The 22624-nt window shown below is 34.9% G+C and overlaps 2 protein-coding genes across 2 annotated transcripts; both read left to right on the top strand.

Annotated features, from left to right (window-relative positions):
* Positions 1-1917: 1917 nt before the first annotated feature.
* Positions 1918-7378, top strand: LOC109173481. Its single transcript, XM_019322719.1, has 8 exons — positions 1918-2311; positions 4467-4772; positions 5024-5220; positions 5324-5674; positions 5802-6002; positions 6130-6200; positions 6427-6569; positions 6658-7378. The coding sequence occupies exons 1-8, from the start codon at positions 1918-1920 to the stop codon at positions 6993-6995; spliced, it is 2001 nt and encodes a 666-aa protein (XP_019178264.1). The 3' UTR covers positions 6996-7378.
* A 6170-nt stretch (positions 7379-13548) lies between these two features.
* On the top strand, positions 13549-15572 carry LOC109173895 (LOB domain-containing protein 29-like). The gene is made up of 2 exons (XM_019323241.1): positions 13549-13896; positions 14943-15572. The coding sequence occupies exons 1-2, from the start codon at positions 13618-13620 to the stop codon at positions 15369-15371; spliced, it is 708 nt and encodes a 235-aa protein (XP_019178786.1). The 5' UTR covers positions 13549-13617; the 3' UTR covers positions 15372-15572.
* Positions 15573-22624: the final 7052 nt, after the last annotated feature.

Here is a 22624-nt window from a genome sequence, read left to right as displayed (position 1 = left end):
ATCTTACGAGGTGGACCCGGGTCCATGGTATAAGTATTGATTTTCCTCCCCCTTCAAGGAAGTTTAATGGATTTGTTTTTAAAAATTTTGGATTATTAAATTCTCCACCAAAGGTGAACATAATATTTTTTTTTATTTGGCCGTCAAAATTTGGCCATCCAAAATTTTCGTCCGTTTTGAACTGAATTTTTTAATTTTAAATTATAAAATTCCATCCACCAATGTGGACAGAATATTTATTATTTATTTTACAGTTTATTATTTTGATTTTAATTTTTTAAAAAAATTTTAGAAATTCCCATCCACTTTTACAATGACTTCTATTTCTGTCTTAAAAGTGATATGGTTGTAATTGCACTCGAAAAGTGAATGAAAAAAAAAAATCTATAATTTTTTTGGGTAATGATCGAAAATCCAATTCAATAAGTTATTCACACCTTTGCATTTTTTATTTTTTTTTAACACAAGAAAAACACACAACCACTAAGAATGTACACTTCTTCAACTTTGACCCTATGTAATAATTAGCCAGCCACAAATGAGAGATAAACCACATTAAATCAATTAAATGTGTTGACAAAAATAAAATATATAATATTTTATACGATAATTATGCTCTATCTACTCCGCTTTACTCATTCCATTTGGGCCGGCGGTCCTTAGTCACCCCATTTTGGACAATCGGGCGAGCAAGTTGTGTGGACCATATTTTGTATACTGTAAAATAATGTACATTCAGTACAAAAATAATGTATATTCAATTCAAAAATAATGTACAATGTATTTAAGGAATGTACATTATTTTTGTACTGAGTGTATATTATATTGTATAATGTACATTCAATACAAAAATAATGTATAATTAGTATATTAAAAATATACTTTTTGTTATGGTCCACATAACACTGTGTGAACCATGGTCCACAGTCCACACAATAATTTGCCACAAATTCACTACAGCTTGTTGTTTAGGCTTATTGTCTCTTCATCCATTTCAATATTTAAGTTATAAGTTAAATTAAATATAATTTTGTTTCTAATATATATATATATATATATATATATATATATATATATATATATAATTTTGTTTACAAAATATTTCTATTCTTAATCTTTTGGGATAAAAGTAAAATAAGCCCTCAAATTTTACCTAAAAAATCAATTAGGCCCCTCAACTTTTTAAAGTAGTAATTAAACCCATCAACATTATATTTTGATGCAATGAAGTCCAAAACTCGGTTAGTGACTTGCTTTCACAGGTCATTAGGGATCCGGTCAACATTTCGACCAACTCCGACGATATTTTCGACAATAAAGTGATTGGCAACCGTAGGACGGTCGCCAATGAATTAACGAAGGATAAGGCAACTTGTGAGTTGCCTTCTCACTGAGAAGGCGACCAATGGGTCGCTTTCTCCGATGAGAAGGCAACCCACGGGTTGCATTCTCCTCTGTTGATTCGCCGGTTGCCAATCACTTTATTACTGGAAATATCGCTGTAGTTGGTCAAAATGTTGACCGGGACCTATTTTCTTGTAATTTATTTTTCATGGAATTTCAATTCCATTTCCCTTCAAATATTTTCTAGCGAACAAAACGAGCTGTTAGTGATTTGTGATAGCATGTAACTAACCGATTCTTGGACTTTATTGCACCAAAATACAATGTTTATTGATTTAATTACAACTTTAAAAAGTTTAGTTGCTTAATTGACATCTTTAATAAAGTTTGAGGGTTTATTTGCCCATTATATTAATTTGGCCGTCCTACATTGTTTTGATTTTCTTGAAGTTGTCGTCTCAATTTGTCCATTCCCATTCTCATCCATTAAACTCCACGGCGCACCACAAGAATCACTACAAAAATAGTAACTAACGCTGACCCGTATAGAAGCGCGGCGAGGCGGCGGCGGCGATGGTGAGGCTAAGTGAATTAGCAGAGTTCAGGACGCCACAGCACCCATCCTTGGGCACTAACAACTGGGGAGGAGCTTCTCCACTGTTGGCAAGGAACGTACCAAACGAGTCCCTGGAACAGCGCTACCGGCGGATGAACTCCGTTCGGAACGACGGCGAAATCTTCACGGCGGTGCCGGACGACGGCGATGATGACTTCACGAGCTTTTCCAGGAGTGAAGCTTCCAAGTATGTGTATGGAACCCCGAGCCGGCGAGGATTGTCGCTGGTGAGGAAGCTGGCCCGGAGGGCGCAGTGGAAGAAGACGACGGCGACTGTGACGTTGAGTTCTACGCCGGCGAAGCGGAGGAAATGGTTTGGGAGATGGGACCCCAAGAATCGATGGCCTCAAGGTTGGTGTTGAATATTGATGTGAAGTTGAACTTGTGAAGTGAGTCGGTCCAATTGTACTCGGATCCATCTTGTAAGATGAACAATAATAGACGTTCATTTTTCGTTGATTGTAATTTAATTTGTAATGAACAAGACACATTATATTTACTTTAGTTCATGTACAAAATCAATAGTCAATGTACAGAATTATATAACATAAGACATAAAAATGCATAGTATAAGACACAAAAACGCATGATATAAAAACACATTTTATATTTACTTTATTTTAGATACAGAATTGATACTCTTAAGGTATGAAATTATATAACATTAGACACAAAAAACGCATATCACAAAACACATATACATACTTTACAATAAAAAAACATGTAACGTGAATTGAATCACAAACTGTCAGCATTAGTATTAAAATTCAAAATTATATCATTTCGGACCAGAATTCATAGTGACATAACGCACTGTGGACTCTGATCCACGGTATAACGATGGCATCTTATACACTTAGGAAAACTAAAACGATATGCAAACAAACACATTTTTTTTCATCAAATTTACTCCTTATCCATTTTGTGGACCATGGTCCACACAATGTTGTATGGATCATAATAAAATGTACATTATTTTTATACTGAAAATACATTATAAAGTACATTATTTTTATATTGAATGTACATTATTTTTGTAGTGAATGTACATTATTTTACAGTATACAAAATATGGTCTACATAGTGTGGACCACAATAATAATTGCATTTTTTTTTATATTGGGTGGCTTTAGAGAAATAAAATGCAATGCTACGTGGGCTTTCATTTACAGCCCAATAACGAACACTGGATTTCCCCAATCGGGCCTTAGCCCAAAGCAATGGGCCTCTACGTACGGATTTATCCCATTCCCCGCCTCTCGCGGGACCCACTGCCACGCGAAACTCGGTCCATCTCAAGTCCAAGGTTCGGTGTTTCGGTGGGTACTAGAACATCGTTATAAGCCGCCAAAGCACAACCTTCCAGATGTTTGTTAAAATTCCCAACTGAAAGTTTCTCGGGAGAGAGCTTTCTTCCCGTTGCATTTGGAGCCGCATATGCTCAATGATGCGACATGAGTTTATCGAAGTCGATGGCTATTCAATCCGCCAAGCGCTTCTTCAACAACATAGGTCGGTGGTTTTCTGTCTGTTCTTCATGCTTTTTTGCTTTTATCCATGAATGTTTCAATCCGGTTTCTCAGGTTTTTTTGTTCTCGCAAATGTAGCATTCCATCATGTTTAGCGCTGCTATTTTGCTGGCATGTAGAAAAAGATTGGATCTTTGCTGTCTGATAGTGTTGTTTGAGAGTTACTGAACTTGAATCAAATGTATCAATTTTTCTGGGTTGTTGTGTTGGCTGTCAAAAATAATTGGCAAAGAAAGATGATTACTTCCAAAACACCCCCTCTGTTGCACATGCTGAGAATAAAGTGTTGATGATCTTTTGGCCTTCTTGATTTTAGCCGGTGTGCTATGGGCAACCTAGACAGGTTACCTCCTTGAGGCCCTCTACCGGCTAGGGTCACAAGGCAGTTTATTTGGGCCTTCTTAGTTTCAAACGGTCAGCTATGGGACAACCTAAACTCGTTTACCTCCTAATAGTATTTTGCGGGGTTGGATTACAATGCCAGATTTATCTGATGCATACCCTCTGATAGTGGCTGCTGGTTTTACTCGTCACCCAACAAAAAGAAAGAATATGACTACGTTTGGCAAACCTAAGTGAAATGTTAGCTGAAAGCTATAAACTAGAAGCTGAAACTGAAGAGCTGTTAAAGAAGCTGATTATGCTCAAAGTGTTTGGTAAGAGGATGAATAAAAATATAGGAGAAGAGAAAATGTCAAAAAGAGTTTTAATTGGGAGGGGTAAATGATCTGAAAGTTAGGAGCTATTAGCTTATTTTTGAAACGCTACCTTAAGATAATCTTTCAAAATAAGCTCTTATTTTAAGCTACTAACTTATTTTGGAACATTACCAAACAGTAGCTTTATTAGTAGCTTAAAATAAGCTATGAGCACCTAAATAAGCTCTACCAAACAGAGCCTATATATTGTGTACTCTCTGGTTAGCACAATCTGTCTTTTAATTTTTGTTCATCTGGTTTTTTTTTCATTGTTTGCAGATACCAGTATTCGGTTAATAAGGAAACGGGAGCCTTACCAGAATATCATCAGCAATGTGCTTAGAAGATGTCAGTCACACTGGTCAAATAAGGAGAAGATAGGAAGTGATGGGATAGGCGGAGAGAATGAAGCATCCAAACTGCCAGCAACACCTAAAAGCGGGATCGCTGACCTGGACTCTAGGCGCAACAATTACGATCTTAACAGGGATAATTTTACCAGTAGCAAATGGAAATTCGAAACTGTTTGGCTTTCTAAAGCTCTTGAATCTGCGTTTCAACTATGTAGGTGGGCTTTACCTTCAGGTCTGTTTAAAATGGGGGTTACTTCTACAATATGTGAAGACCCATTTATTGTGTGAGATGAGATTCGTGGATAAAGTTATTCTCTTTTGAATTTATGGTGGAAACATGATTACATTTTACACAATAAGTGAATGAATGCTGCTTCTTTAGAAGTCAAAAATCAGTTTTGAAAACCTTATTTGAGGATGTTTATTATTCTTTCCTTAACCCAAATGCTAACGAAAATCATTTTTTTGTTTTTGGGTTGTCAGGGAATGGAATTGGAGATCGACCCCCGCCTATCAACAGGTCTCTTGCAGAGATCTATGCAAGTATTCAACGGAGTAAACTGGGACTTCAGGACTGGAGTCTTAGCGATCTTACGATAGGCCTTTATCTTATATATCTCCAGCAAGCATCCATCAGTCCCGAGGATATTAAGGGTGAACTGATATCTTCTGAATCAGTCGTAATTTCAAATTCCTTGCCATCTTTTCGTTTTATTCTTTTTGGCCCGGGAAGTGATTCAATAGTAAACTGAATCAGATCATGTTTTTTTTTTTTCGAGTTAGGTCCATGATCTCATGTACCACACTGAACTATCAAAGGGCTCGTACCGAGATAGTACTCGTGGTCTTGCAAGGAACAGTATGCTTCGAGAAAGCGATGTTGTGAAATTCGTTAAGATTTCGAGCATGTTAAGGCCCGGATATTACATTGCGGTTGACAAGAGGAAAAGACTCGTCATACTTGGAATACGCGGAACGCATACAGTTTATGATATAATTACCGACATTGTTTCTTCGAGCAATGAAGAAGTAACGTTTGAAGGCTTTTCGACGCATTTTGGGAGTGCCGAGGCTGCTCGGTGGTTTCTCACTCACGAGATGGAAACGCTAAGGAAATGCCTGCAGAAACACGAGGTGAGGTGTTGCAACTATCACTTTTTGTTGAAGAAATGATATTTTTCTTTTAAAGTAAGACGAAATAGTCTCGCTTTTGCGTTTTATTTCTTTGCATAACTTATTACTGAGACTAATCTATATACAGGGATTTAGGTTAAGGCTGGTCGGTCATTCTCTTGGAGGCGCAATAGCATCGTTGTTGGCAATAATGATCCGTAAGAAGTCGGCCCAGGAGCTCGGCTTCGATCCTGAGATTGTAACGGCGGTTGGAATTGCGACCCCACCTTGTGTCTCCCGAGATCTTGCTGAAAAGTGCTCCGATTATGTTGTAACAGTGGTAATGCAGGTCAGTAAATGTGTCTTATTGAGGTTGTTTTTTCTAGAACCCCTATGTTAATTAATCGATGTTCTTATGCAACACGTGTTAATCCATACTTTGACCTTTATTACAACTTACGATACATTGGATGCAGGATGACATTATTCCGAGGTTAAGCGTTGCTTCTCTCATAAGACTGAGGAACGAAATTATTCAGACGGACTGGTAAGGAAAAATTACGCTTTAGGGGCATTTTTTTTTTTTTTTTTGAGTACTACTGACTCTGTTACAATGTAGTATCTGTTCATAACTACTTTCTCAACCTACTGAAGCACTGTGTTTACGGTTTTTGCAGTCTCTTCTCTTATTCTCGTCAATGTCATTAGACGCGTAAAGCACGCCCGTAAATTGCTGACAAATTATTGGCTTCCCTTAACTTCGTTTTGTGTAGGATGAGTGTTTTCGAGAAGGGAGATTGGAAAGGCGTCGTAGATTTATTTACGAACGCAAAGCAGGTTGTATCGTCCATCCAGGACGTAGCTCAGAAGCTAACCGAGTATGCCAAGTCCCGAGGCCAAACAACATACTACCCTGGTTTGTCTCCACAACATTCCAAGATTACTCTATGATTACATTAAAAATATGTCTCAAACTCGGGAATCATTAATTTTTGTCGTGTCAGATGTTCTCCCGAGAAAGGAAGTTAATACTGTTTCAGGCACCCGACCAACCTCCGGGTCAGCAAGCAACACGGCTTCTCGATCTAAACCGCACAAAGACGCTCCCGGTGGAGTAGATGAGGAATTGCTAGTACCCGGGACCGTGTATTATTTAAAGAGGAATACTGATCAGGCGATGGAGTTCTTTACGCTGTGGAAGCGACACCCGGGCGAGCATTTCCAGAGGATACTGCTCTCCAGCAACGTAATCTCGGACCACAAATGCGACAGCCATAACTACGCATTGCGGGATGTTCTCAAAGGTATCCCTACTTCATCCGATGAAGCCATTTTCAGATGATCAAGTGTCCAAGGTTGTCTGATCTTCACCTCTGCTGCTGTCCATATCTTCGTTCAATAATGAATATATACCGACACAAATTAAGTTATTTTCGGTTTTAGTTCCCGACTATGATGATATTTTCATATTGTATCTCGGTCGGTCTTCGATCATTTGCCTAGAAATTGCTTGCCTATTTGTTAATGTTACATTTCAAAAAAGTGCTAGTGGCCAAGGGAAATTGTCAAGAACTCAAAACGACAACTTGGTATACAAAATATGTGTAACAGCTGGGACACAAAGGTTAGGGCCTAGGGGCCAATGTTTCTAAGAAGACAAAGGTGTAACTTTCATGGCCTTAGTCTTGGTCAAGGAACAATTCAAAGATCAACTTGTATTTTACACCCTAATTTCTAGCTATTAGTGGCTAATATAATGAGGATGACAACTAGCACAATGACATTAGCCCAATTGATGGATCTCAGCGTTACATTATGCTTATTTTTCAGTAGGTCACCTATTCTGTGACTACACTATGCTTATTTTTCAGTGGGTCACCTATTCTGTGACTACTTTAAATTAAGTACGTTTAACTATAGAGCTCTACGTTTAACTATAGAGTTCTTTGGTGATAAGTAAGTGGATATTAACCATTTAACCACATTCTTTCATGGTAAGTCATAATGTTACGTCTCGAATTAAGCAGAGGTAACTTGACCAACCCAGTCGACACCCAACAAGTCGGAATTAGATTATTTAACGCATTGTCATTCTTACTTGTGACCAACTTCTACTTGATTTGATTTTTTAAAATAATATTCAAAGTACAATAATGGAGTCCAAAGTGTAGTTCTAAACACAAATTAAAACACCAAGTCTTTTCCTTAATCGACAAACATCAAAAGCATACCTCTCATGATTTCTGTTAACCCATGTGTTGAAATGACCTCATACATAAATGCATACATTATAAATATATTTATGAATAATCCTCAATTATCAATTATCAATGATCCTTATATTAAGGTTTGGACTTTGAATAATTGCCTGCCGTTCAAACTACATCTTAACGTAATACAAACTGCTAAACGGCTCTAATCGACAATACTTTTGTGTTACTTGAAAATGAAAGGTTTTCTTGCTTCTTTATTTTGTCCTGAGATTAAAATGTATTGGACCGACATTATTCACGAGTTCCATCTTACTTGTTTGGTATTATTATGTGATTAGTAACTTTGACGAAAATTTTGTCTATATTTTATGAGTTAATTAGAAGCTAAGTTTGAAGTGCTCTATAATCTCATTGCAATATAATTATTACCTGTCTTGAAAAATTTATGGTTACGAGGTTTGAATTTGAGATTCATCATCCGGATTATGAGATGAATTTAGTGGTGTGTCACAAAATTAAAGTTAGAAGATGACTAAATCAGACCGTAGAAACTTGACATAATATATAATTTAATAATAGAGTTCACTTACCCTAAAACTCTTTTCTTGAGCATGGAATAATGAAGGTATATATATCCAATGTTGAATTTGATAAAATATAATGGTCGGTGTATAGTGATGTGCTAGCTACAATATAATTAGCATTACTCACCACTTTAACTGAGTATATATATTACTCTGAGAAAAATGGAGAAAATAGGGAAAACAAGTAAGGGTAGAACATGAGAGAGAGAGAGAGAAAGATAAAGAAAGATCGAGAATAGAGTATTGTAATTGCATACTAAGTATTTTGCTATTTTGCCACATCACTCTATCGGTATTAGATATACAATTATTGTAATGAAACTAAATAAAAGTTGTCATCCCGTGGTCTTCCTGATCTTGACTTCTCATGTCCGCATTGTATTCTTCTTCACGTACAGATTGTTTATTTTTCATATGTGATTCATCTACCGATATATTATATAGTAAAAACAATATTGATTTTCGTCATCATAACTTGCATTGAATTGTACATGAATCTCTGAAAAGTTGAACAAGTTCAGTTGGCAACAAGTCTAAATGATTAGAAATTTGAGAATTATAAAATTCAAGTAAATACAAAGGAAAATGAGGAAAATAGACCCCAATTTTGTCGACGGTAAAGGTCACGGCCTCACGTGGATGAGGTGCCTAAGCCGGGCCCAATGGGCCCAAGAAAAATAATAGTGGTATACGTGCGTAATCCCATGGAATTTTTTATTTTTTATTTATATTATTACGGAAGGGGAAACCCAGAAAGAGAAAGCACAAAGAATAATGATCCTTAGATCGTCTGCTTATACACATGTATTATTAAGCGTTTCCAAACGCACTGTTGTAATTATAAAAATGTCATCACATTTTTTTTTAACTCTTAATAATTCTAGATGAACGAATATAGTAATGAGATTAGTCTGTATGTTCCCAAATCACAATGAGTTACTAGTTCTCATGGAAGTGTACATATTTCGTGTACTTCACATTGCATTATATATATATATATATATATATATATATATATATATATATATATATATTAAACTATTTATATATTTATTATGAGTTGGTGCACGATAGCTAAGCTAGCTTGGTAGGAGTAAAATAAAGAAACATGCCTAGCACTTAGTCAACAATTATGATGCCACATAGACAAATGAGGAACATGATTAGTAAATGCCAATTCATATGTTTACCAAAGTGGTTTACTGTTAAGGTGGAGATCCCAACATAAATTGTTGTAATGTAATATATACATATGGATGTATGCATATCCACTGATAATGTTCTGATTCACTACTATGGATCATACATTTTATAATATCCTTCGTGGAGTATGATGAATCTTTGCACTTTTGTTCCTTGAATCTTTAATTAGTTAAATTACATCTATAAAATATATTATTTATGTATATTCCATAGGCAACATGTACAAGGACGTGACTTTGAGTTAGTTTACGATTATAAGGATTAGTTTATACACATAGGGATTGGTGAAACGATTTTAGTATTTTGTTAGTGATGTAAAAGATTAAAAAAAATTACTGACACCATTTTTTATCGTAATCAATTTGTTGCACTGTCCTTTGAGTGTGTGTTTTTACTAGCTTTTTCAGTGTGATTTTTTAAGTTTATATATTGTACACTTTAATTTTAAAGAGTGATGGTATGTTTCTCTCGTTATCAATAAAAGTTAAATAAAATTCACTTAGTCATTATTGGGTTATAATTTGAGTTATGAGGATGCAGGAAAGGTCAAGTTTAAAATCATGTCATCGAAACGTAGCAACATTTCTTTTTATCCTGCTGAACATATCTAGTTATGATTTGACCATTTTTGTTTTAGGGTTTTTATTTCATTTGTCATTTTGGCATTGTTGTTTTGCAGGTGGGTATGCCCCGTGTTATTTGTTATTCTTTTGATCTTAATATATTTTGACCCTGTTTGGTAAAATAGTTAGTTTATCAATTAATTTTAACTTTTTTGATCAGTATTAGTTGTTTGACTTGGTTAAACAACCAATATGAGTGTTTGATTAATTATCTTTTTTTTTGTAACAGTTTATTGCTCTAAAACACTAACATTCAAAAATCTGTTCAAAATAGTTTTTTCGATCAATTTTTTGAGAAAGTCATTTTGTATGTAATCAGCTATCAGTTAACAGCTAATTTACCAAACATCTTTCTACAATCAGCTTGCTATCAACTAGTCAAACGCACTAACACAATCTTCTAACAGCTATCAGCAACTATTTACCAAACACCCCCTTTACTTTTTGTTCCAAAAAAAAAAAAAAAAAGTAGCGTTATTTGCTATGCAAGTATAACCAAATAAAGTTGTGAATTCGTTATTAGTTATATACAAATTTTTTCTTTGTCTAATCTTGATATTTTATAATATCGTTTTTGGGTGTGTGTGTGTGTATATATATGGTGCATCTTTGCTCTTTTGTTCCTTGAATGCATGACTGCATGCACCTAAGGAATATGTTCCTTAGACAAAATTTACATGATTTCGGGTCTAGTTTAAATAGTGTTGGATTGAAAATTACGATTATGTAAATTGATCCTTACATGATAATCAGTAGTAATATTTTTTATATTTGATTATTAATCCCCATATAATTAGTTATAATAATTTAAATAATGAGTTGGTGTTAAGTATTTGTCTAAGGTAGACAGCAATTAGGGTTGTCTAATTATATAATCAGTGTGGGAGCTCTTCAGGTGGACTGCAAAAAGCCAAGTAGCTGGCCAAAAAGCTAGAGTGTTTAAAAATTAAAAGTACTTTAAACAAAGATTAAATTCAAAGCATTTAATTAATTATATTTGTGATATAATTAACTGATTCGCGATTAACTAATAAATATAAAGTATAATAACAGTTTATAATAATATTATGATGGGATGGTTATAAATCATGACCATGCACCTTTTGACCATAAGAAATAATAATAGTTGTTCAAATGGGCTTAACTCAATGATTCAGTAGACAGTATTTGAGAGAAGAGATTAATGTCGTTTAAATTTTGACGGCGACAATATGAAAATTATGCTTAAAGTGGACAGTTCTCTTGTGTGCATTTCCATTTGGTATTGTCATCCTCACAAATGATCTGTTAAGTAATAGTAGGAGAAATTGAAATTTTTGCTAATCTCTACCTGCTTCTAGTGCAGTACGTAGATAAAAGTGCTCTAAAATAAAATATTTTAAATAATAGTTCTTTTTATTACTCAAGAGAAAAATAACTTCTGTTTAATAACACGTAAATCACACATGAGAGATAAATTTCACAAAAAAAGACATTTTATGTCACAAACTCAACTGAGAGGATAATAAGATCGAAGAACCAAACTCATAATCTTCAAGTATGAAAATTATATTCTAACCACAAAAAATGAGTTTTTTTGTGCAATAATTATATCTTTTAATTTAACATGAGAACAAATAAAAATAAATTCTTAATAATTTTACATATTATCCTCGGTGAAGGTAGTTTTAATATAAAAGATCTTCAAAATAATATAAATCGAAGTCAGATCAAGAAGATAAGTAGTACAGTACGTTATGCACATCACGAGAAAGCTCCGGAAATGACACCCTAAGCTAGAGGCTATACATATTAGGGGTTTCCTTAAGTCCAACTTTTCTTTAAAAAAAAAAATAATCAAAACCCAATAAGTAAGAAAATTTTAAAACCAACAAAAATAATTATAAAAATAAAAATAAAAAAACAAAAAAAATTAATCTAAAATCTTACTTACAATACTAGAAATTATGGAATTTTCAACCACTTTGAAAGTGATCTTAAATTAAATTGAAAGTCTTGTTCCGATCAATTTTGGTATCCGAAAAAATCTTTATTGCTATTTCTGATCACTTTTTGCTTTCGACTTGATTTAAGATCACTTTCAAGTGGTCAGAAATTTCATAATTTTCAGCAGTGTTAACTTTTGTATCATAATTAGTTAATTACTTACCACTACGCTAAAAGTTATGTCTAGTAATAAAAACATAAATCTATTTATTTATACTTTATAATAATTGACGTCACGTTTCAATAGAAGATCCAAGTTAGATGTTGAACTTGACCCTCAAGACTGATGTAAGTGCAACACACTTGGAATGCATGTACAAGAAAATTAATTTATAGTTGAACTTATAATCTTATTATTTGATGGGAAACTTTACAATATATAAAAAATAATAATAGACTAGTATTTGCATCCCACAGAATGAAGGTAAAAACTTGTGTGAGACCGTCTCACGGGTCTCAATCTGTGAGACGGGTCAGATCTTTGATTAATGAGGTCAAATATCCGATCCATTAATCAAAGATCCGACCAGTCTTATGAATTGAGACTCGTGAAACAATCTCACACAAGTGTTACCTATATTAGTTTAATCTAAACGCTTGTTTGCATACTTAAACAATTCAAATCTCTTCCACTCTAGATAATACCCAATTTTTGAATCATAACACCATCCCATCAATTCAATATTATGTGTGCATGCCTGCATGGGTAGCTCAACTGGTCATAGAGGTGAAACTTTGGAAGAATGACCAGGGATCGAGTCTAGGGGTTCCTTGTGCGTAGTGAGCACTGGTTTAGCCTCTGTGGTTCTATCCTTCCAAAATGCTCTGTTGGGCCAGAGCGTGGGGGGCCCTTAGGGTTGGGGTTCTTCCTTTTGGAAGAATATTATGTGCGTGTGTGTGTATATATATATAAAATAGTTTAATTTTAATTTAGTTGAATATATATAACCAATATTATCATGAACTGAAGCAAATGGAAATGGGTTTGGTTTCTGCCAAGTTCCTTTGTCCCTCAAGGGTGTTCAATGGAATCTGAAATTGGACATAAAATACTAAGAATGGAAGGGTTAAGTATTAGTTTATTTATATTACACAAAACAAAACAAATTTGTAGCCCAATAAGGGAACCACCACCAATTAAGTAATGAAGAGAGTATGATCCTTATTATATTTTAATATACATCACAAATTAATTAATCAAAGAAAATACATACACTATGATCAGTCCCCCACATCCAAAAACCCCCATCCTCTTCTACTTATAAACACACTCAAATTCCCCACTTCAACTTAGCAGAAGTTCTTGGAAAATCGATCTCGAATAATTAACTTTGTTCTTCTACCGTTTAATAAATATGACTGGGTCGGGTTCGCCTTGCGGTGCCTGCAAATTCTTGAGGAGAAAATGCGTGAAGGGGTGTGTTTTTGCACCATATTTCTGCCATGAACAAGGAGCTTCACATTTTGCAGCAATTCATAAGGTTTTTGGGGCTAGCAATGTGGCCAAACTTCTTGCTCATCTCCCTGTTAGTGATCGCTGTGAAGCTGCTGTCACCATCTCCTATGAAGCTCAGGCTAGGCTTCAAGATCCCATCTATGGCTGCGTTTCCCATATCTTTGCTCTCCAACAACAGGTCTGTTTGTTTGTTTGTTCGTTTGTTTTCAGCTAACGTTGTTGTCTGGTCCAGTCTAAGCTAGCTCCCACCTAATAAACACTGAGTCAGATTTACTTATCTATTATCCTGTTAGGTTAACTATAGTACTTGGAATTGGATAAGCTTTAATCCCATTCTTAATTATGTTCTGGTTGTATTAATTAATAGAATTACTTGTTTATGAATTATTGGGCATTATTGTCTTGGAATTTGATTATAATGCACATTTACCAACATGGATTGACTTAAATAGCATGCCAACATGGATTTTACTAGGGTGATATTATTGACTATTCTATTCTATAATTATAAGTTTATATAAGGAATTTTTATGGTGTCAGATCAGTCTCCAATCATAAGTTAATATAAAGAATTTTTATGAAGTCAGTCTGCAATTATACACATTGAAAATTTGTTATTTATATGGTATGTATGGTATATTTAATAAAGTTTTAAGGTGTCAGTCACTCGTAATATTTTTTTTTTTTTTTTTTTTATATCGAGTGTATTATGTATGGTATATTGGTATGTCTGGTTGCATATATATTATCTCGTACACTTGAAAATTCATTATTTATATATATGCAGTAGATGGCTTGTCATAGTTAATTATATATACAAATTAGTAATATTCACTTTGTCTTAGATTTTCGTGAACTATAAAAAAAAATAAAATATTTACATTGTTGTTCCCAAAAGGTTGAATCCTTAATCTGATACTGTCGCTGGTGAGACTGAATTCCGGATCATTGTTTTCAAACTTCATCCCATGTGACTAATTAAGCGTCTATGTGTCATTATTGTTCTATTGTCCAAACTAATTTATAGTTCTTTGTTTGTTAGGGTTATAAGACAGAATTTACCTCTACATTTTCGAGTAATAATTACAGTTTTTGAGTAGTAAGATATATGATATATATTTTACCTAAAAGTTTATACTAATAGTGAAACGATATACTTAATATTTTATATATTATATGCTCGAGGGATAATCAATTAAAGATGATTTTCTTGGTTGAGTGCAGGTGGTAGACTTGCAAGAACAGCTGATTTCTCTAAAGAAACTAGCAGCTAATAATCAGAGCAATAACTTGAACGATTCCATGGCTTCTGCAAACCCTAATGATAGATCCAATAACGGAACACCTTGTTACCCATCATCCCTGCAAGACGTTCACAACTGGTTTCACTACTCATCACAAAACCCCACCGCCGCCGCCGTCTGCGGCGGCGCCATGGCCGCCGCCGCCGCAGAGTTTTACCCAGCTGCAAGCTCAAACGCCTGCAGCAATGGCGGAAACCTGCACCCTGCGGCAATTTATTACTCTAATATCAACGAAAACCCTATATATATGGGGAGTAATAATATTGGCAACAATTATAGCTACGCAGATGCTTCTTCTTCGTCGATGGATGATCTTCAGTCTGCAGCGTTGAGATTCCTTCATCATTGATGATTCTTGATCGAGCTTCAGAGGGATATGATATAGATACACACACAGAATTAGGGATTTCATCAGTTTTTCAAGAAATACATCTTTGATAGATATGATGTGATGAAGAATTGAAATTTTGTATTGTTGCAGTAATCTGCAGACTTTAGAATGGAAGGATGATGATGACATGGATTAATTTCTATATGTTTTGCCACAAATGAGATTAGCATATATTAGATCAAACATTTATCAGCCACAAGTTATAACTTTATTTCCTGGGATGAGTTAAATAGACTCTTTAACTATAGGTTAAAATGTAATTAAAAAAGTTTTAATTAGACACCTTAACAACTCATTTTGATGCAATGTAGTCAATAAATTTTTAAATTCGTACAATTAGATCATCAATTTGTAGGTAGGTCAAGGTAATAGAAGGTAAAAAAAAAAATTAGAATAATTTAAAATAAAAAATTAAAGATGAAAGAGAAGTCGATAATTTTCTCAGTCCGGTTAGACTAAAAAGCTAAACAAGCTTTTCCGTTCGATTGAACGAAGAAGCCATAGTTGGCTCCTCCGCCCAACTGGTCGGACCAGGAAACATGGCTGGCTGGCTTCCTTGTCCAGTTGGACAGAGGAGCCAAGTCGACTTCTCTATCCAACTGGGCGCAGAAGTCATGCAAACTTCTCCGTCTAGTTGGACGGAGGAGTCAGGTCAGCTTCTCCGTCCAACTAGACGAAGAAGCCATGGCCGGTGATGAAGGTAATTTTTTTATAAAAAAAAAAAATTATTTAATTTATTTGAATTAAAAATATGTTTTTTTAAATCTTAATTATTTTTTTATTTAAAAAATAAAAAATTTTACCGGTTACTTAAATGTAACATGTTAATTAATCTAATTGCATAAAATTAATGTGTTAAAGTATCTAATTAGAATTTTTTTAATTTAAAGATTTAATTGCACTTTAATTTATAGTTGAATGACCTATTTAACTCTTATCTCCTATTTCTTTATATTTATTAAGCAGTATTTTTTATAGTAAGACATAGACTTAGCACTTCAAACTTTTGCCCAACCTTATACATATACCTAGAAACCCATCCTATTATTAATATAACTATATGAGCTGATAGATCTATCTATCCTAGGGTTTTCCCCAAATTGGTATATATAAAGCCTATGATGACCATAACCAGCCGGCCTATTGTTGTTTTCATGATTGAGGGGTGTAATTACCTTAATTAGCTTGAATACAAAGATGTGTTTTTCACTCTTTTTATTCTTCATTACTACTTTTAGTATGAAGTAGGGTAGAATTAGACCCTATTTGGTAAATGATTGTTAGTTGATAGCTGTTAGCTGATTGGGCTAATTAGAGGGTATAACTAGTTGATAACATTAGCTGATTGTAAAAATGTATTTGGTAAATTAGTTGTTAGCTGATAGTGTTTGGTATAATTTATTTTCTCAAAAAGTTAATTGAAAAAGTTGTTTTGAGCAACCTTTTGAATTTTAGCATTTTGGAGTTACAAAAAACTAATTAACTAAATACTTATATTGATTTTTTAACTAAGTCAAACAATTAATAGTGATCAAATAAGCCAATATTTTTAAAGTAAAGTCTTTACAACATAGTTCAAAAAAGTGATCAACTAACTATTTTACCACACAGGACCTTAACGAGCTATTTTTAAAGTAAAGTCTTTACAACATAGTTCAAAAAAAAAAAAAATGAGTTAGTGATAAAGAATAATTTTTATACAAATTCGATCCTTGTCAATATTTTCATTTTAACCTGTCAGTCGTCTTATATAATTTACAAACTATTAGACACGCACATTCTCGATAATGACAACCTAAGTCTAATCCCTAGGGAATTAAAATGTGTTACTAGCAGGCCGGCCGCCCGACATTTTACATCCATAATTCACACTACATTAATATTAAAGTAATAAAAGTACTGCCAATATATTACCTTATAAGTTAAAATACTGCAATAATTCTCCAAGCTTTTGCAGCCATTGTTGATTGCTTCCATCAGTTTCATGTATACAGTATATGAACACTCTTTTTTCGATGCTAAAAAGGTTAAAAAGATGTCATACATTGTACTTCCTTCAATATATATTATTCCTCCTTAACCTTACGTGGAAGCTTCTTAGAATCAAACATGTCAATATGTCATTAATAATGTATTCGAGTCGACATTCAAATTCTTTATTTAAATTGATTGAGATCGAATTTTATCATTACATTATATAATTGTGAGTTTTATATTACAATTTTTTTTGATAAATTTAACATTTTATTAAATTGTTAGCTATTTCACTCCTATGTAATACTCTGCACTAAAAAGACTCTGTGTGATAGATATTAAATTATTGGCTGTTTTGTAAAAATTCTGTGTGACGGATTTGACTGAAAGGGTGGTAGCAAGAATCGAACTGGTAACCTTCCTGTACAAGAATCGAACTCATGAACTTCTTAAAGTCATATTTTGTGTTCGATGTGTGATATGCAATGTAACACTATGTGAAATTAAATTTAACCATGCATCAATCAATTGCTATATGTGCTTGAATTGAAGCAAAATCTTAATTCATATATATATATTATATACACTGTTCTATATAATCTCGATATGTATTATAGAAAAGTTTTGTATTAAAAAATAAAAAGAAGAAAAAGGGTTATATCTAAAAACATAATAAGTGTGAATGAAAGTTATACTCCTGATTTATGTCCGTTTTTTTCGTTAAGTTTTTTGTACATTATGCTATAAAGATTGTACATTAAAATATTTTGGACAAACATACCCCTACCGTTATAACTTTCGTTATCTTTTCCACTATTGTTACCATGCACATGAATTCACCATATATTTTCTTATCTTCTTCATTAATAATAATAGATACACATTAAATATTTGAGTTATATGTTAATTATTACATAAATATAAATATCAAATTTATAAAAATGATTTACATTATTATTATTATTATTATTATTATTATTATTATTATTATTATTATTATTATTATTATTATTATTATTATTTAGAATAACTTAAATATCTAAAATTTAAATAAATTTAAAATTAAATATAATGTATTAATATTGGGCACCGATTTTTTGCGCATCGCGTGTCAACACGTGCCACTCAACACTCAAAGAGCCAAGCCAAGGAGGCAGTTAATTCAGTTGAACCTGATTAGACCTTGGCAGTTAGTTGTTGAGCTTTCCCTCCTTTTTCCTTACTTGTATATAAGGCTGCAAGCCTTCTTCTGTAAAGACTGATTTTTCCAAAGTAATGATCCATCCTCCTTTCTCCATATTTCAGCATATTGCATTTTTCCTTCTCTCACTTTCTTCTCTGAATTCCATCATGGTATCAGAGTCATGAGATCATGGCCTGGCAAACACCACTGGTAAACACAATTCGTTCCCAAATGGCAGCAACCAATCCAACAGTAACCGTTCCAGCAACAACCAATCCAGTAGGACCTCCTCCGGGCTTTGCAACTTATGATCCAAGAGACAGAACTGATCCTCTCTATCTTCACCCCAATGAGAGTCCTTCACTGCAGCTTGTGACTGCTCAGTTGGAAGGTAGATCCAATTACCATCCATAGGCAAGGGCCATGGAAATGGCATTGAGGTCGAAGAACAAGATGGGCTTAGTTGATGGAACCCTAGCAATTCCCAGTAAATCAGATCCCAGATATTTCTACTGGGATCAATGCAACACTATGGTCTTATCATGGATTCTTAGAGCTGTTTCTCCCACCATTGGACGGAGTGTGCTGTGGATCAGCACTGCTGAGGGTGTATGGAAGGATTTGAAGAAGCGTTTTAGCCAACAAGATGTCTTTCGTATTGCAGAAATCTAATCTGAAATCTATAAAACAAAGCAAGGTACATCCTCTGTGAATGACTATTTCACTCAATTAAAGTTGTTGTGGGATGAATTATTTGTGTTAAGGCCAGTACCCTCCTGTGAATGCTCATCAAGATGTGAATGTGGTAATAAGATTTCTGAGAAAATCAGGGCACAATTAGAGAATGACATGCTATCATCTTTTCTCATTGGCCTAAATGATAACTTTGGCAACACTAAGAGGCAGATTATGTTGATGAAACCATTGCCTGATGTTGGAGAAGCATTCTCTATGGTTTCCCAACAAGAAAGGCAGATCACTGTGGAATCTAGTATTCTGGATGAAAATCTAACAGGGGCAGGGGTCTTCTTCACAAAATATGAAGGCAAGAAGTCTTATCCAAATCAGAAACAGAAACCAGTGTGCAGCTTCTGTGGATACACTGGTCACACCATCGAGAAATGCTACAAAAAGCATGGGTATCCTCCCGGTTGGAAGCCAAGAAACAAGGGAATGGGAGCTGTTAATCAGGTTCAATCCAATCTGCAAGAACCTGGCAAATCAGAGACTGATCAGTCTCTTTTTAACCAAGAAGACTATAAGAGGTTCTTGGAATTCAAGAAGCAAAGTGAAGCCATCAGCTCTCCTCTCCAAACTGCTCCTCAAGTTAATGCCATAGCTGCCAACTTTATTCCAAATGCTGCACTAGAAGGTAAAACTATCAACTCTAACAATGAGCTGAGAAATTCAGAATCCATATGGATCCTGGACAGTGGTGCCACACACCACATTGTATGCAAGTTAAGTCTACTGAAAAATCCCAAGGAAGTTCAAGGAATACATGTTGACTTACCAAATGGACACCAAGCTCAAGTTTCCCACATTGGGACTGTTCAACTGTCAACAGACTTAGTTCTAGTCAATGTTCTGTGTGTATCTATCTTTCAATATAATCTGATATCCATGGGTGAACTTACAAGAAGATCCAATTGCAGCATCCTATTCCACTCTAATCAATGTGTTATACAGGATCAACTCCATGGGAAGATGATTGGCATAGCTGAGTTAAAGAAAGGGCTCTATCAGCTTACTCTCCCAGATTTCCTCTTTTGTAAACCTGCTGTAAATAGCTGCAATTTTTGGCATGCTAGGCTTGGACATACTTCTGAAAATAAGATTAGAATTCTACAATCAATTGACAATAAAATTTGTAATGACAAGCCCAATGTATGTGATTGTTGTCATTTTGCCAAACAAAAAAGATTGCCTTTTAAGCCTAGCTCTACAGTTTCTGCTAATTGTTTTGATTTGGTGCATGCTGACATTTGGGGTCCATACCAAATCCCCACTGTTTATGGTCATAAATATTTCCTCACTTTAGTAGATGATTACAGTAGAGCCACTTGGGTCTATCTAATGAGGTGCAAGAGTGAAGTTAAGCAGTTGATGCAGGGCTTTTGTGAGCTTGTCAACACACAGTTTGGCAAGAATGTGAAGTGTATAAGAACTGACAATGGGAAAGAGTTTCTCTTGAAGGATTTCTATCAAAACAAAGGCATTCTTCACCAAACATCCTGTGTATATAGTCTCCAGCAAAATAGCATTGTTGAAAGGAAACATGGCCACATTTTGGCAGTGGCAAGAGCTCTCAGAATTCAAGCTCATCTACCTGAGGCTTTTTGGGGTGATTGCATCCTTCATGCAGTATATATTATCAATAGACTTCCTTCAATTGCCCTAGACAACAATATACCTTACAAAGTCCTTTTTAGTAAGATGCCACAATACCAACATCTTAGAGTATTTGGTTGTCTAGCCTTTGCTGTGATCCCCAGCTGCCAGAGAAGAAAACTATCTCCAAGAGCCAGAAAATGCATTTTCCTAGGCTTTGCTAGTGGAGTGAAGGGCTACAAACTATATGATCTACAAACCAAAGAAGTCTTTCTGTCCAGAGATGTCTGTTTTTCTGAAGGCTCATTCCCATTCCAGTACAGTCAAGATGATCAGAGTGATGAAACCAACTTAGAAACTGATCTTGTCCTACCTTCACAATTGATAAGTGGCTTAGATAATGATGATCAAGTGCAAGAAATCACCACTGATCCAAGAGATCATCATCAAGCTCAAGGAGATACTGATGGACAGGTTCAATCAATGCCATCAGCAGTTCAAGAAGAGTTCTTTACAGAACCTGCACCTGAACCTCAGCTAAGAAGATCAACCAGAGTTAGAACCACTCCTACCTACCTTGGTGATTATACTTGTCAGAATGCTACTGCAAAGAGAACATCTCCACATCTCATCTCTGATGTTCTCTCCTATAACAGTCTGTCTCAGAAGTTCAAGGCCTTTGTTGTTAATGCCTTGGTGGCCAAAGAACCCAAAACCTATAATGAAGCTATCAAAAAGGAGTGTTGGAGAAAGGCTATGCAGGATGAAATTGATGCTCTGCAAGCCAACAACACATGGGTGCTTACAGAACTCCCTCCCAATAAGGAACCAATAGGATGCAAATGGGTATACAAAACTAAACTTAAAGTTGATGGTACCATAGAAAGGTACAAAGCTAGGCTGGTTGCAAAAGGGTACACACAAACCCCTGGTCTGGACTACCTTGACACCTTCAGTCCTGTTGCCAAGATAACTACCATAAGGATGTTATTGGCAGTGGCTGCAATCAAAGGCTGGGCTCTACACAAACTAGATGTCAACAATGCTTTCCTTCATGGGGACCTTGTTGAAGAAGTCTACATGAAGCTTCCTCCTGGGTTCTCTCCTCAAAAACCTGGTCAGGTGTGTAGATTGATAAAGAGCCTATATGGTTTGAAGCAAGCAAGTAGACAGTGGAATGTGAAGCTGACTCAAGAGCTTCTACACATAGGATTCAGGCAATCTCTATCTGATCCCTCCTTATTTCTCAGAGGATATGGAGACAGTTTTGTAGCTCTACTTGTTTATGTTGATGATGTTGTGATAGCAAGTCCTGATTCAATTCAAGTTCAGCAAATCAAAAAGCACTTAGATGATGCCTTTCATATTAAAGATCTGGGGTACCTAAAGTTCTTTCTTGGATTGGAAATTGCAAGGAGCAGTTCAGGAATTTCCATGACACAGAGAAAATACACATTGGAGCTTCTTGAAGAAACAGATTTCATACATTGCAAGCCTGCAAAAACTCCTATGGTTACATCAGAAAGGTTCAGCAGAGACACTGGTGAAAAGCTTGAGGATACATCTCAATATAGAAGACTTGTGGGAAAGCTTTTGTACTTAACTATAACAAGGCCTGACATTAGCTATGCCACTCAACAATTATCCCAGTTTCTAGAATGTCCTACTAATGCACATATGCAAGCAGCTCACAGGATTCTCAGGTACATCAAAGCAGCCCCAG

The sequence above is a fragment of the Ipomoea nil genome, unplaced genomic scaffold (genome assembly GCF_001879475.1).
Source record: "Ipomoea nil cultivar Tokyo-kokei standard unplaced genomic scaffold, Asagao_1.1 scaffold0482, whole genome shotgun sequence".
NCBI classification, from domain to species: Eukaryota; Viridiplantae; Streptophyta; class Magnoliopsida; order Solanales; family Convolvulaceae; genus Ipomoea; species Ipomoea nil.
Note: the sequence above shows the minus strand (reverse complement) of the source record. Positions and strands in the feature narration are given on the sequence as shown.